This window comes from Coloeus monedula (genome assembly GCF_965178545.1).
Source record: "Coloeus monedula genome assembly, chromosome: 2".
Classification (NCBI taxonomy): domain Eukaryota; kingdom Metazoa; phylum Chordata; class Aves; order Passeriformes; family Corvidae; genus Coloeus; species Coloeus monedula.
Window position 1 is genome coordinate 16680026 of NC_138782.1, and position 17889 is coordinate 16697914.

At 37.1% G+C, this 17889-nt stretch overlaps 1 protein-coding gene across 10 annotated transcripts in view; it reads right to left on the minus strand.

Moving 5' to 3' along the window:
* The window catches only part of CDC42BPA (CDC42 binding protein kinase alpha), a gene marked incomplete at its 3' end in the record, with an annotated part of 184112 nt that overhangs the window by 79710 nt on the left and 86513 nt on the right, over positions 1-17889 (minus strand). For all 10 annotated transcript variants that reach the window (XM_082303113.1, XM_082303112.1, XM_082303111.1 and 7 more), the window contains exon 7: positions 341-434. In XM_082303113.1, coding sequence (XP_082159239.1) covers positions 341-434 — 94 coding nt within the window. The remainder of the gene's footprint in view (positions 1-340; positions 435-17889) is intronic.

Consider the following 17889-nt stretch of genomic DNA (forward strand, 5'->3'; position numbering starts at 1 on the left):
CTCATCCTGCTCATACTAAAGCTTACATTTTCAATAAAGATTAGAGCTCAGAGCTTAAAACTGAGAGATTCATAGATCATAAACACCTACTTGGCATTGACAGCACAGCTTCTCTTTATTTATTCATGAGTTGACTGTATGCATCTAAAAAGTTTCTAATATACTGCAAATCCAAGCAGTCTGCAGTTGTATTTTCAAGAAAGGTAGTTACATACCAATACCACTTACAGTTCCATTTCATTTGACATAAGGCACTTTTCCCCTTTATTAGCATGCATTTTGTGGCTACCAAAGGACTGAAGCAAAAATATTTAGGAATGAATCATTCTTTCTAATTTACCGTTCCATCTTCCATCAGCTTCAGACAAGAACCAAAATCTGCTAATCGAATATGTCCATTCATATCCATCAAGATGTTGTCTGGTTTTATATCCCTGCAATTAAACCAATTTCAGAATTAGTACAAAAATGTATTGCATAAGATGTATTCCAAGAATCAACTCTGCAAGGGTCTTTTCATTCAAAACCTGCAACCCATCAGTACATAGAAGACAGTCACTCGTGATACGGTGAAATTTGCACTAGGGACATTTCATGACAGGGGCTGTAGATCAGTCAAATCATACAATGCTTCTTAATTTTAGTAAGAATTGTGTAGTTAAATTCCTCTCATGTCTCAAGGGTAGACAGGAGAATCTTGCTTGCTCTGAGCTATTGTATATAAAACTTTTAAATCATCTGAAGAATTTTAGTAAAGCGGTCTCAAGTGGAAGATGCACGCTTATACTAGAGCTGGAAAACAACCCCTAGATTTTACAACAGAACAAAGGCCAATGAAATCCTGAAACAGTTAACACATTTTTAGATTTACTGTCTTTCACTGACATTCTTCTCTCACGTGCATCTCGGTTCACTATGTGCATCTGTCATACTTCTGCTGAAATGATCGTTGTACGCACTACTGCAGCTCTGCTTGCCAAATTCTGGCTGCCTCATTCAGGTCATGATGCAGATGGAAATATCCTTCTAAGCAGGCAACATAATAAAATACTCCTTATATTGTAAACTTGACCTTTTTTTTGTCCCAGGTTTTTCCTAAGTGTACTGAAATACAGGTAGAGTGTATGTTCCCACTGTGCAGATGAGTAGGATGAAAAAGCATCTATGTTCTCTCAGTTACCAGAGGGGTAATTCTTGTTCAACTTATAAATTAGGTTCAAATGTTGAAATTTCTTTTCTCTTAAGTATAGGTCTTAGAAATATACATAAGCTACATTTTAAAAACATATGACATTATTAGATTCTTATGCTATCCTTATCTATTATATTCATAACATAAGTTATGACTGCATAAATAAAGGTCTGCGAATATTTTCTCAGTTAATATTTACAAGATATAAGAACACAAACATGTGATATAAGAACACAAGACATAAGAACACAAAATGAGTGATTCCTGACTTTGCTTCATTCCTCAAACTACTTATAAAACGAATGTCACCGATTTCTTGGCAGACAAATCTCAAAATATTCATAAGCTAAAATGTTCACATTGCACCTGAGAGCAAATATTGTTGTTTGTGTTTTGGTGTTTTGTTTTTGTTGGGGTTTTTTTCCCCCAAGTAGAAATTGAGTTATAGACAATGCTTACTGATAATTTGTAATGGAAAAAAAATTAGAACCACACCTTGAACAACATTTTAGAAGCTGTGGCATAAAGGTGTCACAGTGTCACACACTCAGTGACAATTAACACAGTAACAGTTTGTTGTTTGAAAGAAAAGTACTTCCTGAATTTGTGTTACTCAAAGACAAGCAAGCAGAGGCCCATGCTGAAAAGCACCTTTCAAATAGGCAGAAATATTTCCAAAGTAGAAAGCAAACACTGCAAGAAATCATACTTTCACAACCTGCAACGGAGCATAAAGACAATTCTTTACGAAGTAAATCAGAAGAAATAACCGAGTCCATTCTCTTAAGACCATTCTTCCACTCGATTTTTGCTGACACTGAATATGCCAAAGAATTGCAGCCTCCAGATTGAGATAGTTTTGTTTGTTTTGCATTCACCCACCAAAAACATTCCTCAAACAAACTTCTAAATAAAAACAAACACATGCCATTGAGACTGCTGGAATTACAACTTCAGTTTAAAACACTTTGCAAAAACATGCACCTAAAATCCAGTTCCTCCTAGAAGCTGGACCTAGTTCAAGCTAAACAAAAACATGAGTCACCCTTGAGGCTCCATTTATCCATGTTCTATCTTTTAATATATTCCCAAGAGAAATAATAATAACATTAATAATCATCATCATCATCATCTCAACATCTCCCATTCAATCTCACAAAACAGCAGAAAACATGAAAAATCTCACAGTGTTGTCAACACTGTGCAAAACCAAACCTGCAAACAGTGAGTGCACTCAGAGGAACAATTTCTTGCAGAGTGGCATTTGTAATGCTCAGTAATAATTTCGTAAGAACAATTTTTACAGTTAAGGAAAAAAGAAAAGACCAACTTAATAAATACAAATTCTTTTCAGCTCTTGTAACAGAAGCTATGGGTTATGAACAACTGTTCTGAATTGTGAACTGCATTAATAAAAGACGGTTTGAAAGACAAGAATTGCTGGCACCTGCACAGCAGAGTAGGCTATAAGCAAAGGGAAAGAAAATTATGAGCCCCAGAGGGGAACAAAGAACAGGAGTAATTATTGCCAGTGTAACTGAAGAGTGTGAAGGTAGTGATTATGGGAAAAAATAATGTCATAAACCATGCATCTCTACTGAGCCTGCAGTTGTTAGATTGCGTTAGAATGATGAGTTTTGTTCTAGGTTTAGTTTTGAATGATGTTTGTTTACTGTCTTTAGTGACCAGAACCAATCTATCTCCTGTCCTAAAGAGAATATGGTATTCTCTCTTCACATTCACTCCACCTTCACCAGCTTATCTCAGTTTCTTCACTGTATGGACTGCTTCCTTCTACTTCCATCTCAACTGCATTTTTATTCCTATCTCTCCTAGACTCACCTCAGAAGTTGAGATGTCCAATCCTCCGCAGCCTATCAACCCCAAATTTCCTCCCCTTCTACTTCCTTCTTTCTCTCTCAGCTTCTTCACTCCCAAGTCCTCATCTCCCTGCTTGTTCAAATTTAACTAATCTTTTGTTTTCTCCCATTTCAGTTCTCAGCAGTCACTATTTACTCACAGTCCTATTCCCACTGGCTTCCCATTCCTGTGATCCAGGACAACTATCCTCTTTCCTCATATCCAGTTTTTGTCCAATTTGCACAGTAATCTTCTTTGGCACCAAATGGAAGAGAACTATCAGTAATAGAGACACTCCATACTGTCTCTAATGTCTATTTATCAGCATCTCCCCAAATTCCTTCAGTATTACAGCTCTGAAACAGTGCAAAGCTACAGCACAAGAAAACTGCAAAGTAGTTAGGGATCAAACTCTGCACATGGTTGTTTAGAACTTGTAACAACTGGAATATTGAGGGAAAAATTATAACCTGAAAATATCTAGGTGGGGAGCAGAGGAATAAAAATATATCCATGACTCAAGGCAGATTAGATTCTGTCCTGAATTTCAAGTCTCCACATCCCACAGCAGATGATTTTCTCTTTGGTTTTGTAAGAATTATTCTATTAATTAAAAATCTATATAGGAAGACTAATCCTTGTTTCTTGGTCTTGTTTCTGGAAAGAGGAACACTTATTACTTCAGGCAAATACTAAGGAAGGAAAATTCCAGACCAAGTAGCTAAAATCTGGCAAAAGTAATGAGCAAATAATGAAAAGTTATATGGCTTAGTGAATAGACCACTGGGCTGAATCTCTGTAGATAAGAGTTACTAGGTGATTGTGGGCAGACCATTTAAACATCACTCAACAAGAACCATGGTGCTCAGTCAAGCAGCTAATATCATCTGGCTAGAAGGCTGTGGAGCCCAAATACCCTAGTAAACTCTGTGATTAGTTCACTGCAATAAAAGAAAAAGGTCTGCTCACTTGGAATACGAAATACTAATTCACTTTCAAGAAGAATAAGAATTTGAAAGGTATTTATGAGCCAGATTTATAGTGGGAACAAGTATTGAATTGGGGAAATGGCTCTGGCACCACTGTGCCCTCTGGAGACCCTGAGTTCAACCAAGTCCCAGGCAGTTCAGCCCTACTCTGACAGCAGCTCCTGTGGGAAGCCCAATGTGCCAGGCATGCAGGTTGCCAGAGCTGGACCTGGCACAAGCCAAGCTAGAACCAATTCTTCAAATATGTTCTACACTGAATTAAGGGAACCCAAGTACCCAGCATACTCAAAGAAACTTTTTTTTCCCCCCAATGAGTGATTTAACAGCACCAAAGGAACTGGAAATCTGGACCAAATAAACTTCTCTAGAAACACATATGTCCATTTAAACTTTAACCCCAACAGAGTATCCAGGAGCAACTTCTACTTTTCTGAGCTTTGTTGGCCTTGACTGAAGGAGAAAATCAGCACTGCACAGCAGCTTTGCTGCTGTTTTCTGGAGAAGGCAATAGGAGTAAACAGTGTGTAATACGGAATACTTCACTTGCACTGAAGAAAGTGTGAAGGCTAATGAAAAAAATTTGAAAATTTGTTAATGAATCCTTCCTTATAATGCTTCTAGGTTTAATTTGGGGAGCTGTTCTTCAGATGGGCATGTTTACCTAGATGACTTCACTCACCTCTCTTTTAAACAGTTTACTTTCTTAAGCTGTAATTAAAACCCAAACATTTTACATACTAACTGTGTTAATATAAACAACATTCTGAAAGAGGACTACAGCAGATACCTGGATTATTGCCATTTATTTTGATTCCTCTGTTAATGAGCCAGAGTAGAATTTCATTTGTTCAGTAAGACTCAAGAAAAAGTATTCCCTCTGAGACATGCTAAATCCATAGCACATTCCAGCTGTAAAATAAACTAAAAAAGAATTTTTAATACACGTGAATGTGGTTTTTTCCCCCGGATTCATTTCTGATACTAAAGGAAACTTAAGGAATCATGAGGTCTTACATATTGAAATTTGGACTAGAAAACTCCCTTAAGTTCCTTACAACTTGAATTGTCTGACCATCTTATGGTTTCAAAGTGTATGGGTTCCTGAGGTTCATCTCTGTCATTCCTTGAATCACTGGATCAATGTAATTCTGTTATTTGCAAGACCACAGGAAGTTCCTCAGGTCTACAGAACAGGAAGCAGCAGATTTCAGAAGAATCTTAACTTAATTTTGTTTCAAGGGCAGCTTCATGGAGGAGGGGACCAGACAAAGAGATTGGAAGACGCATCAAAAATAGAGGGACACATTTGTTTAAAACTGTACCAGAATGACTGAGCAGCAGTCGTGTCAAATGCTACCAAAGATTTTGCCAATGGGTCAACCCACAGGCTTGCATTTTCTAAATTTAAGTGGCATTAAAGATTTTGTGACCAGTAGGGATCCCTCTTCTTCGTGGTAACTGTACAGTTATGATGCAGAATTTACTTGTTTTAGTTATTCATCTGTATTATTATTTTTTCTTTCAAAACATAAATGATCAGACAGAAACGGAGGAAAAAGCAAGTTCTTCTCTGCAAGATCAACAAAAGTGGCCAGATGGTGCAAGTGGGAGCCTCTCAATATGTCCAACATGTCCTCCTAGGAATAACCATTTCAGATGCTGATGGACTGTCCTTGCATACACAGCTGAGCTCTTAAAGAACCAGCAGAACTGAAATGACAATAAAGGGACTCACACTGTTCTACATGCAACAACCACAATACGAGCTGAGCCTGAATAAAGAAATAGGCCTGTCTGAAATCAAAGGAGCAATTTGATAGCTGAACTACCACTTTATTTGAGCCCAGTAGATAGAAAAGAGATAATCTGGAAAACAAAATTTTATTTCTAATGCTAACATTAGAAAAGCATGGAAATCAATTAATTTTCCTAAACAGGTCACATGCCCCCAAGACATGCTATTCTTGAATAGCAAGGAAGAAAGTGAACAGCTTACATTAAATTATTTTTCCGTGAAAACTTCACATGAACAGTATTTTTTAATGCTACCAATGCAAATTAAAATACCAGCATTTGAGAAAAATAAATCAGTTTCAGGTGTAACTGTTGGCACAGAGAAACTGATCCAGAAAGCTTATTACAAATTAAAGATTTCACAGCACTTTATTTTCTCATTGTACATGCAACAGCATTCTCCAGAAGTATAAATCAAAAGGTTAAAAGCAGACATCAGTGATTATAGTTATTCACTCTTACAACAAGAAATGCCATCCTTTGCCAAGTTACCTACTTTAAAAAAAACCCACAACCAAGACTTCACTGCCAGAATGCCTGGACTTTTTATCCAAAATTCCTTTATAACACAGGATTATCCCTTGTCAGGACAGAAGTTTGGCAAACTGCTTATTTCACTCCCTTCTGTTGTTTCAGGCAGACTTTCCTTCCATATACCTCTCTCACAAAGAAATGCTGCATCCATGATTAAAAACGAAGACATTTGGTTTTGGCAGCACTCCAATGAAATGAGAAAATTTGGTGCCTGTGAAGTTTTTATTAAGGTATTCAGTGATGCTCTACTGACAGCTTGCTTTAGGTACGCAGAGCGAAACAAGTGGTGAACTTACACCAAGAGTGCTGGTCAAATAATGCCTTTTTCCACAATCAAATGTATGGACATTGATGTCCAGCAGGTTATTTCTATTTTCCATTACAGTGGACTGGGTTATATCAAAGTCAGCATTGCCATATTCTGCCAACTACAGTTTATCTGAATTCTGATGAGCAAAACTGGAAATAGGCTCCATCTGGCAGAAAGACCAATGTGCACTGAGCCAAATTAGATTTGGACAGTCGGCAGTTATTCTTTAGTAATCCCAACAAGATAGGCTGCACAAGATAGCAGCATGAGAAAACTGGAATATGTTGTACCTCATTAACCGTGCCTCTTATCAAGACTCTACTGTGCCTCCTCCTAAACAGACACTCCTTCATTTTTGGGTGAAATCCAAAAAGAGCGTATTTCGATTGAAACCAAAATCATTTAAATAACTTTGATCTCAGCCTTATTATTTATATAGCACCCAAATGATTGCAGCATGTTTGTATACTAAACAAAACCTGCTTCATGTAAAGCTGACAAACTAAAGCTTACAACCAAAAAAGATGTAGTAGCCTTGCATATAGCCCTGAAGTTAATAGAAATAGCCAAAGCCTGAACACTTCAGAATCTAAGCCTTAATAAGAATAACTACAGGGAAAACATAAATGCTATAATCAACCTTATTTTATAATTTTTTTTTTAAACAGTATCTTAATAGTGTAAAAAAAGAGTTTTCTCTTTAACTCTTGATAATAAATTATTATGTATGTGCTGTTCCAGGAACACCCAGTAATTCACCTCTGCTAAAAGAATCTCGTCTAAGCAGCAGGAGATTCCTCTAAATCTCATTACATTCAATGGACAGACTCTCATCAATTAGTTTGAAACATCAACCAAACCACAACAATAAAGGTTCTAGATGTGTGATATAGTCATTATTTATTGATCAGTGTGGACAATTTTGTATTTGTACTGTCACACATCCTAACCAAGTTTTATTTTTAGTAATATCACAAAACTAAATGTAAAACAATTCAGAATTCAAGGTTCCATGGACTGCATGCAGTACATTTATTACAGCACCTACAGAATCAGATACTTCCAAACTAACTTAGTTCCAGACTGTATTTTCTGCCAAAGTATAATTTTTTAAGTCCCTGACCAGATTGAGAGAAATAATTCTGGTTTTCACTAAAAATAAGGTAATTACATTACATTCTCTTTTCCTACGAAGAATCTGCACCATAGACTCGAGTATAAAATGCAAAATAGATTAATTCTCGCCCACACTGAGTGTGGAATTTAAGTACCAATGAAAGATACTCATATGAAACATGAGAAAACACTTCCATAATAATGACAATAGGACACTAGAACAAATTGCTTCAGGAAGTGTCACCATCTCCATCACTTTTCTTTTAAAACCAGTTAGACAAACGTCTGTCAAGACTGGTTTAGCTACAGTTTGATCTTGCCTTGCAGCCCAAGAAAAGTATTAGCTGACCTCTCCAAGTCCTCTCCCAGTCCTTTGCTCCACAGTCTTTAATTTCTGCCACACAGACAAGTATTCTGGACACAACACAGTATTTACCTTACGGTATCCAATGTTCTTTATGAATTTCAAATGCTAATAAAGGAAATAATAACAAGCAACAGGGAATGAGTACATCAGCCAACACATATATATCTTGAGTTTGTTCAGGCACTCATATTCATTCCTGAACACTTGAACAGTGTAGTTACTGGCTTATAAATATATGCTCCACCACATCATATTATAATATCCTAGAATTAATTTACCTTAGAAAAATGTCTCCCTGTGGGCTTTGTGCATATGTATTTGTTTCCAAGTAATGGATATCTCAAACACGATAACAGCTGCAAACCAAGAATAATTATTTTTAAAAGCTGCTTATGTCCTTTTTTTCCCTTCTTTTAAAAAAATAAGTAAAAAAGGGTGATTTGAAAAATTCTTTTGGATAAACGCTTGGCAGCTACATACTCCCCATAGCTACTGTCTTCATCTAAAATGCTAATCAGCTGACAGAACCAGATATCTATGGAAAAAACCCTCACATGCAGGTTAGGCCCCTCATGTAGCGTTTTAAAGAGATGTCAGGGCAAAGTCACTTGTGGTTGTCTAGGAGTTATTTCTACTGCCTTGTCAGCTTTACAGACTAAAACCAGGAACACACTGTGCTATTTGATAACCATTGTAAATCTGGTACCTTACAAGGCTGGTTTACAGATGTGATTTTAAACACCAATGAAATAAGAATAAAAGTGTGGTAGACATTATCAGAAAGACAATTCCTTATGTCAAACAATCAAGCGTGTAAGAGGAAGACCAATGCATTCTGAAACTTGTGAAAGTTCAAATTAAAAAATGGAAGTTAATTGAAATAGTTTGACATAGGAACTGCTAAAAACAAATTTAAAAACCCAAATCCAAGTTAACTGGCCTCTCAGAGTGGATCAAGAATATAGAAGTTTAACTTTCCTCAGGGTTGGCTTGTAGCTGAGTTACTGTATTAGACAAAAAAAACTTGTAAGGACTCAAATATAAAATTGGGCACACATAAAGTATTGAACATTTGAATGTTTAATAATGCATTGATCTTGAACAGAATAGTATTATTGAGTAAAATTTCATGCATGAAAATATGAGAGCCTTGTACTATATTTCTTTTTTGGGTAATTTTAATAGTTTTTAATAGCTATTTATGATGGTCTCTCCTGCTACAAAAGATTGAGGTACAAGCATAAAAGTTTTGAAAGACGTGCAAATATAAGATGGGAGGAACAAAACAGAAATGTTTTTACCTATTTCTTTTTCAGAAACAAAAACCTATTTGAAAAACAAATACTTGGTTTGAGAAGTCTGAAAATCACCACAGGAAATTAGTAAAAATTGCTACTAACCGAATGCAATTTATAAAAATCAAGGAGACAACACTTGGGGAATTAGGTAAATATTCTTACATGAAACAAGTTGTAACATAACTACAGCACAGTATTGGAAAGCTCTGGAGGCACTGTGCCATTCAGTGATCAAAGTCCGGAATTATGGTTAATTGGAAAGGACTACTCAAAAAATCCAACGGGAAATGCGTCCTGGGAATCTGCTCTCAGCGACCCTGTTCTGAGAAGGAGGGTTAGACTACCTGACCAAAAGAGGTCCCTTTCAACCTCACCCATCCTGCAATTCTGAAATTATGACTAAAGCTGCCCTCTCAATTTGATTTCATAATAACCTTCTGGTTACATTGTACCAAAGCTCCTCAAACCTAATGCTGAAATGCAGTAACACCAAAGTACTACCCGTTCAGCTGTAGCAGCCTACTTCTGAGTTCTTGTGGCTCAAGACAGAAAGTATCTTTAGCCTTAGCACTAAGAACATGCCTATTTTTGCACTGGAAACTACAGTTCATAAAACAAAAATTGGCAAAGTCCCTCTCTCTGTCTCTCAACTCTGCAGGCATATGACAGGTAAAACCACAAAATTGTCTTGATTGTATCTTGACATTTAGTAACAGTCAGGCTTTCAAAATTTGTTAAAATTAAAAGCTTCCTTTCCCTGATCTAAAGTCTGACTAACAGAAAGCCCCTATTTATCCCAAAATGCTCAGCAATCAAGGTTAGTCTCTGACATTGCTTACACTGTTAGGATAATAAGTGCTGGCAAGCTTGGCCTGAAGCCATCAGACACCACTCCATGAGCAGCCCTCCACACCACTGCTCTGTCACACAGGTTTTCTCTGTGTAAAAAGCCTTGGCTATCAGAGGAGACTCATCTCCTCATAAGAATGGCTTCAGCACACACATATGTATGCATATCTATATAAAACAGCCAGGAGCAAAGCAAGGTTTATAGAAAGACTTGTAGGTGGCAAAATATATAAGGAAATTGCTGAAGATTCAAACGAGGCATTATTCAGGCCTGGACTACTTATTCCAGTGCATAGATTACTTTTCTCACCATGCTTTCATGAACTAAATTGTTTTTTTAATTTGCAGTAACTACATGCATGCTTTTTTCTTATTATGAAAGACCATTCTCAGGAACTCCCTAGAACAGAGTACTTCAACACACGCAGAAGAAAATTATTTACATTAGGGCTGTTCACTTATAGATGGCTCTTCAGAACCCAACTACTTGCACGCAGAAAGATTCAAAATAGGTGTTTGAATTAGATCCTTATGTGACTAATTGTGCCTATACTGAAAATACTGAAGCAACCTGAAATGAAGGAGCCCCTGGGAAAAATGGGATGGCAGGGAGTGGATTGCTCACCTAGCAAGGGGCCCTAAAGTAGAAGAACACGCTTAAAAACAGGCCATGAACCAGAAGTTGTGCCATGGTAGGCTATGTATTATTTGTGAAGGAAGAGTTGGGCACCTTTAATTTACACAGCACTTCGTAAACAAAACAAAAAAACTGAGTTCATGTTCCTCTCTCCATCTGGTGTTCTTCTACTTCTCTAATAAGCTACAAATACATGCAGCAGAGGACCTGGCTGAGGGCACTCACTATTTTCGCCTCTCTAACCTGCCCAGCTGTCACAATGCTTTTTTTGGATCTGATCACTGTGCTTATAGTTTCACATTCCTCAACAGAAACTCCACACCAACAACATTCATCAGGGAAAACTGCCATTTGAGTCAACATTGGAAAGAATAATGGCCTTCAAGCCCAAAGTTGCATGAATATTGAGAAACGACACCAAGTATATGACAAACAAGTAACTATCACAGAAGTGCATTCAAATATCTTGTGCACGGTTTGCTCTCTTTTTGAGGCAACCTATTAGATGATACTTTGAAATACTAAAAACCAAACTAATTTAAGCTGATGGTGGTAGAAACAAGCTTCATTGAGCAGCCAACTTTAAATATGAAGTTTATTCACTTCAGATTTCAATGTAGTTACAATGGAACACCAAGAAAATTGCTTAAACTGTGTACTTCAGTTGACAGAGCTGTTTCTGGGTTGTCCAACTGTACTCTTTTGTATCATTCTATATTTTTCCTCCAGAAGATAAGAATAAAAAATATCCTGACAATTTGAAAAGCAATAAAATGACTGTGTATTTGCCATAATTTGCCATGTCAACTTTACTGAAATTCCATTTTGGCTTCTAAGAACTTAAGTAAACAGATTAAGAACTCCACAAGCACTACTACCCTGCAGCGTATTCTAAAGATTAAAAAATTAAAGTCTGCTAAGTAAGGCTAATTCATGTCAAAGCTTTTAGATTTCTAATAGTATCATGAGTTACTGGTGGGTAAGGGAGTAGAAAGAGTAAGCTCCTTAAGAATGTTATGTCCATCTGTGAGTGCCATCTGTCAAAGAAATCCTGAAAGAAGAGGCTAACGAGGAATCCAGAATATGCCCAGCTGTTGCACTGTAAATTACTACCTATGCTAAAAAACCTTAACACGTATTTCTAGGCAGATAAATGTTTTCTTTCCTTTTGATTCTCATTTTAGATATGCAGCCTCTGCTCTTTGCTTTTCAGTACAACCACACACAGCCTCTGAAACAGCTCACGGCATTGAAAAATTCTGAGAGTAAACCAGACAACAAAACCCGAGGACTTGTACTGGTTTTGATAACAACAGTTAAAAAGTATTTTACCTATTCATTTTTTTTAAATCCAATGATGACACTAAGAAAGCAATTCACAGAAGAGTGTTCACTCAGAAGCTGTCTGGACTATCTAACACTTTTTAAATATATATTCATATATACGTCTTTATACATATATCTGTATAGGGCACACCTACATGTGTTTTAATTATCAGGGATATTTCTAAGTATCCTAAGCTTAAGCAAGTTATTAGTTGCAAATCACTAGAAAATTTCTGGGACTGATCAAGAAACAAACCAACCTGCTGGGTCCATACTGCACCCCACAGCAACTCCTCCTTAGTCCTTTTCTATCTTCCTCCAGGAAAAAACACACAGATATAAATACACCAAGAATTAAGGGAGCTGAGGGAAAAGGAGATCTGTGCAGAGATGAGTTCTGAGATATTTAATGCTTTTCGTTTTTCCAAAAGAAGGATATACAGTCTTAAAATGAAGTTGATCTTATCTCTCCCCTATCCATTTATTTGATCAGCAATAAAAAACTATTAAAAATGTTTAATAGTATTAAAAAAGGGAGGGGGGAAACACAGAAGAAAGTAGAGCATACTTTAAGGACACATAAAATATTCAGGAATAGGGAGCACATTACAAAACTTTAAATGAATTGTTTGCTGTTCCTGAGTTATGTGGGAAACAGAACAAAGATAAGATACAAAGCTGTGAGTAAATCCTGGAGACTAAAAAAAAATAGTTTACATGGAGAAGAAAACCAATGCCATCCCAAGCGAACAAATATATATGTCAAATACTTGCCACAGCTCTTGCAATATGTGAAGAAGCACTGCTATATCCTATATATTTTACTGCTCTACTCCCAGGCTAGTAAGGCCTTTGGATTTCATATATTTTTTGAAAGACTACGCAGCAGAAGAAGAATGTTTCCAAAAACACTACTATACAGCCATTTTAATGTGCTGCACAGAACCTTTGCTTTCTTTGTCCTTCCCCCAATAAAGGTTTATTCAGCAGTTACACAGATACTTGGGATTCCTCTTTTTTTTAATGGAAGTCAGTGTTGTTAAGAATATCTGCCCCTCTCCAAGAAAAAAAGGGGAGGTGGGAGAAGAGAACAAAAACAACAGACAAAAGTATAGCTTTTCCAAATCTGCCTTCTACTTAACTGTGCCCTAAATTAACAGTACAGAGGTTAAATGCTAATAGGAAAGAAGATTCCTTCCAAGTGAGCAAGTAAAAAGTAGAACAGTGAGAAGCAAAGAACCTACTAGTCCTGAAATAATAAAACTAAATTTAGGATAATCTCTCTTGCTTCCCCTCAGCTTGAGCAAGTTCTTTCCTGTATTGCAAATATGGCATCATATTTATTATCTCTTGGTTATCTGAAAACAAAAATAAATTAATTCTGTGTTGAAGGAATTCTATTCACAAGTTGTTAAATACAGCAGAAGATACTGCTATTGAAGACAAGAAATGCAAAGGGACTGTTTTTAGGGACAGAGAAAAGGAGAGTAAAAGCACCTACATATGTGCAAGGGAAGGAAGAAAATTTGTATTTCACTGGAAATTTAGATTATTTCATGTCATTATTCATTCCATGTCAACCACCAACCTGACTAATGTTGGTATAGGCTGAATCAAAGCCTTGCTGGAGGCAGCAAGAAAAAGAGTGAGTTCCTTACAGGAGTGTGCACAGGCAAGGCTGTATACTGACAAGAAAGAAGCAACAGGACTGCATCATTTTCTGTGTGCTATTCCACAGCCAGGTGAGAAATCTCATGATGACCCTCTCATGAAATTCTCAGCCAAGTCCTCCAGAGGGAGGACAGCACACAGGGTGGAAGAACCCAGCAGTGGAAGGAGCTGAAGAGGGACATAAACGGCTCTGAATCCACATGGAAAGCAGAAGTGAAGAAACAAAAATCCTCTCACCTCTCCCATCATGTGAGTTTTTTATTTGCTGTATCACTCAGGACCCCAAACTAATTTTTAAAGGGTGAAAAGTAAACATTGTGCCTTGCTGCTCATTTTGGAGTCGGGGTGGGAAGGCAGCCCCAAAGCACTGCACCGCAGCGGCCGTGCTGGGCACATCAGAACACAACTGGCCTTCCCCAAACCTCAGTACAGAGAAGCAGGGCAAAGAGTTTTTCTGTCAGAAACCCCACCCTGACTGCTAAAAGAAGATACATTGTACATGATTATTTGGCATTAGCTTTTCATTTGTGTTAAACTAATTCCATGTGAAATTGTAGAGGTTTGTTTCTGACCATGTTCAGGGAGACTGCAAGGTGAGTTAGGAGACTCTCCAGAAGTCTCCTGTGCCCAAATGAAAAACAGTTTTATTACTTCTTAAAAGATCTTTTTTTTCTTTTATTTTGCTGGTTTGGGTCAGGAAAGGGTGCTTTCGTTTTTGACACTAAAAATACATTCAAAGTAAGATTTCTGGCCTATATAATAAGGGTTTGGATTTTCATTTTAACACACTATCCTCAGAGGTTCTTCTACCCTGTCTGTTTTTCAGACTGAGAGAATTTGAGTGAGAATTCTGTAAGAGACTGAGGCTCTGATCCTTCATCTGACCATGGGATACCAAGCAAGATGTTACACAGTCTGGGACTTTTTACTCCTCAGGAAGACCAGCTCCTTGACCCTTCTTTGTTGTAGAACATCAACACAAATGGAAGTAGAATGGAAAGGACAGAAAACAGGGAAAAGCAGGATGTGAAGATGTGCTTCAAATTCCTAGCCTGCCTGTTGATTATTTAGTACAGCCAATTTTTTTTTTTCTATTGTGCTTTTTCACATTTGATATTCATACAAAAGCTGTTAACTGCAGAAAGGAGGAGCTTGTCAGAGAGAGAATTTTTGAGTCTTGAAAATGCTGAAAAGCAGCACCTTCTGCAGACAGCTGAAGGGCAGGGTGGTAAGAGTCAGGTGGTGCTCAGGCAAGAGTCAAGTTTGCTGAAGCACCCAGGTGAACCACAAGCCTGCATCTTAGAGAAAACTATGGAAAAGTGATTCCAGCCTTTTTTTAGGTCCTATCACTGAATGCAACACCAGAATTTATATCAAGAAGTTACAATGAGAGAACATATACTAGGAAATGACGCATTTCACAACACTGCTTATTTTTTTATTACAGATTAAGGATATGACTGATTTGATGTGCCTCAATCACATGTGCTGCATTAAAGAGAGATTCAAATGAAGAACTGCAGCTACTGAGTGAAAGCTGTTCACAATTCAGAATTTCACAATTTTAAAAGAAAGTCAGAGAATACTGTCTTAGAACAAACAATTATTTAGGAATATTCAAGAGTACAACACACACACCATCCCTCAAACTCTCAGAAGTCACTCCTATCTTCCCCCTCTTTGTTTCCCTCAACCCCATGCTTATTTTCTGTCTGGTCTCCTCACCATTTAAATTGCTGGTCACTTGGAGGATCAAAGCTGCTATTTTGAGTCACTTAACCTACAGTTAATCACATTGTTGCTTGCCTGTTTAAGTAGAATCAGTTTGCTCCGGCGCACCTAATGGTTAACAAGGAGTCTGACAGTAAGTCGTGGGCTGTACGTAATGTTACAGAAGGTGCACTTCAGAACTTGCATAATGAGCAGTTTTAGCTAGTTTTGACATTAATTCTTAGAAAATTGAGGGATGTGTGACTTGATGAATGATGAATTAATCATTATTGCTGAGACTCAAGCATTGCTTTTTTCTCTGGAAACCAAATGGAAAGCAAATTCAAACTTAAACTAGCAAGTACACCTGTTGCATCTATAAATGATTTACTAACAAGATACACAGGCAGAGTTAATAAAAAAACTTTCTTTGGACACGTGTTATAGCTGATCTGCTTCAGGAAAAGTGTGAATAAAAAAAAAGTAAATGTTTCACTGAATTTTATTCAGAAGTGTGAAATCAAAGATCATTCCTACTTGGTGCCTGTGCCTCAGCTCCAACCAGGAGAGCCTTTTCTGAACTCACCACCAGCCAAACGGCTTTCAGCAGAGTGTATATTTTAAAAAATGGAGACCTTTTTTCCACCGTTCTTGACATTATCAACACCCTTACCAAAGCATTATGAGAAAACAATGCTTCCTAAGTTAGCAAAGTTACGCACGTGCCTAGCACTACTCCTTTTCACAGATTCAAATACAGGTGCCTATTCTGTGTGGAAACATCAGAAAGCAATGGCTGCTATTTAAATATCAAATTTTTAGTATTCAATTTGAGACGATCTATTCTAAACAGATCATAGAATAGCAGGTTGGAAAGGACCACATGGATCATCTGATCCAACCCTCCTTGGCAAAAGCACAGTGAAGGTAAGACAGCCCAACACCCTGTCAAACTGATAGCCAGCTCAGTGCTGGTTCTTTTAATAAATGTAACACTGCTTAAAATGCCTATGTAAATTATCTTCTTTCTTCTCATGGATCTGGAACCAAGGAGCATATAAAATTACATAACAGTGGTAAAGTACTGCCTGCCCAGAGCTGAGGTTTGAATGTCATAAATGTTCACTGAAATAAAATCATGGTTCAAAAAGATCCTTTAGACTAGAAGTGTACTAAAAAAGTAACACACAGAAGATAAGGCATTCAGGGTTCTACTTCATCTATTATGCTAATGTGATTACCAATTTCAGTAAGATTATTACTGGTGCTTTTTCAATGTTGTACAAATTAGTATCTCACCATCAGATACTTTCAGCCAAGAATTCTCATTACCATAAAACACAAATTAAGTCAAAGCCTTTAGTATGAATCCTGCACAAGCATGTGTATCACAACTATTTCACACACAGTCTGCATTCTTACCTTAAATGTACATTTGCTTTTCAGTAACTACTGCAAGGTGTTCAAGCAGAGCAGTTAGAGAGAATCTCAATCATAACAGAACCCAAGAACTACACCAGGATTGTGTCAAAATTTCTAAGAGGATACCAGAAACCACTTCAATCCAGTTCAAGATGTTCTGTTTTCACGTGACAACAGGAATTTCCTGTTATTCTCAGAACAATTCTATTATTTCATCACTCCTTCTAGAACAGGGCTTAGAAGATTCTTTTGATGCTGCTAATAATATTCTATACATATGTTACACTGCACTAATCTGGTACTGGGGAACTGAGGGGCAATAATAGAGACAAAACAAGTTTGTGAAATCCTTATTGATCTGAATCACACAAGCACAGCCAAAACATTACACAACATTTTCTAGCCCACAGAAATCAGCACCTGCAATGTGAAGACACACACTTGATGCTAAAGTGAATATCCAGATTTTTTTTCCTATATGATATCCTCAAAAGAGCTCCAGTGTGTCAGAGGTTTCATGTTAGTTTTATCAAGGCCCTTTAAGATACACACATTCAAGTCAGTGTACACTGGATGGAAGGAAGACAAATACACTGAGACAGGCAGAGTTTTGCCAGGCATAAACATAAAAAGATTCTGGCAACACATTCAAAAGGTTAAGTAGGGAAATCAGCAATCTGTTTTGCATTCATGTAGTTACTGGCAAAGTACAGAAGTTAATAAATACTTTAAAAAATTATGGGACAGAAATTTTTAAATTTTGGCATATTCATAGAAAAAGAAGGAAAATGATGGAACAAGCAGAGTGGGATAA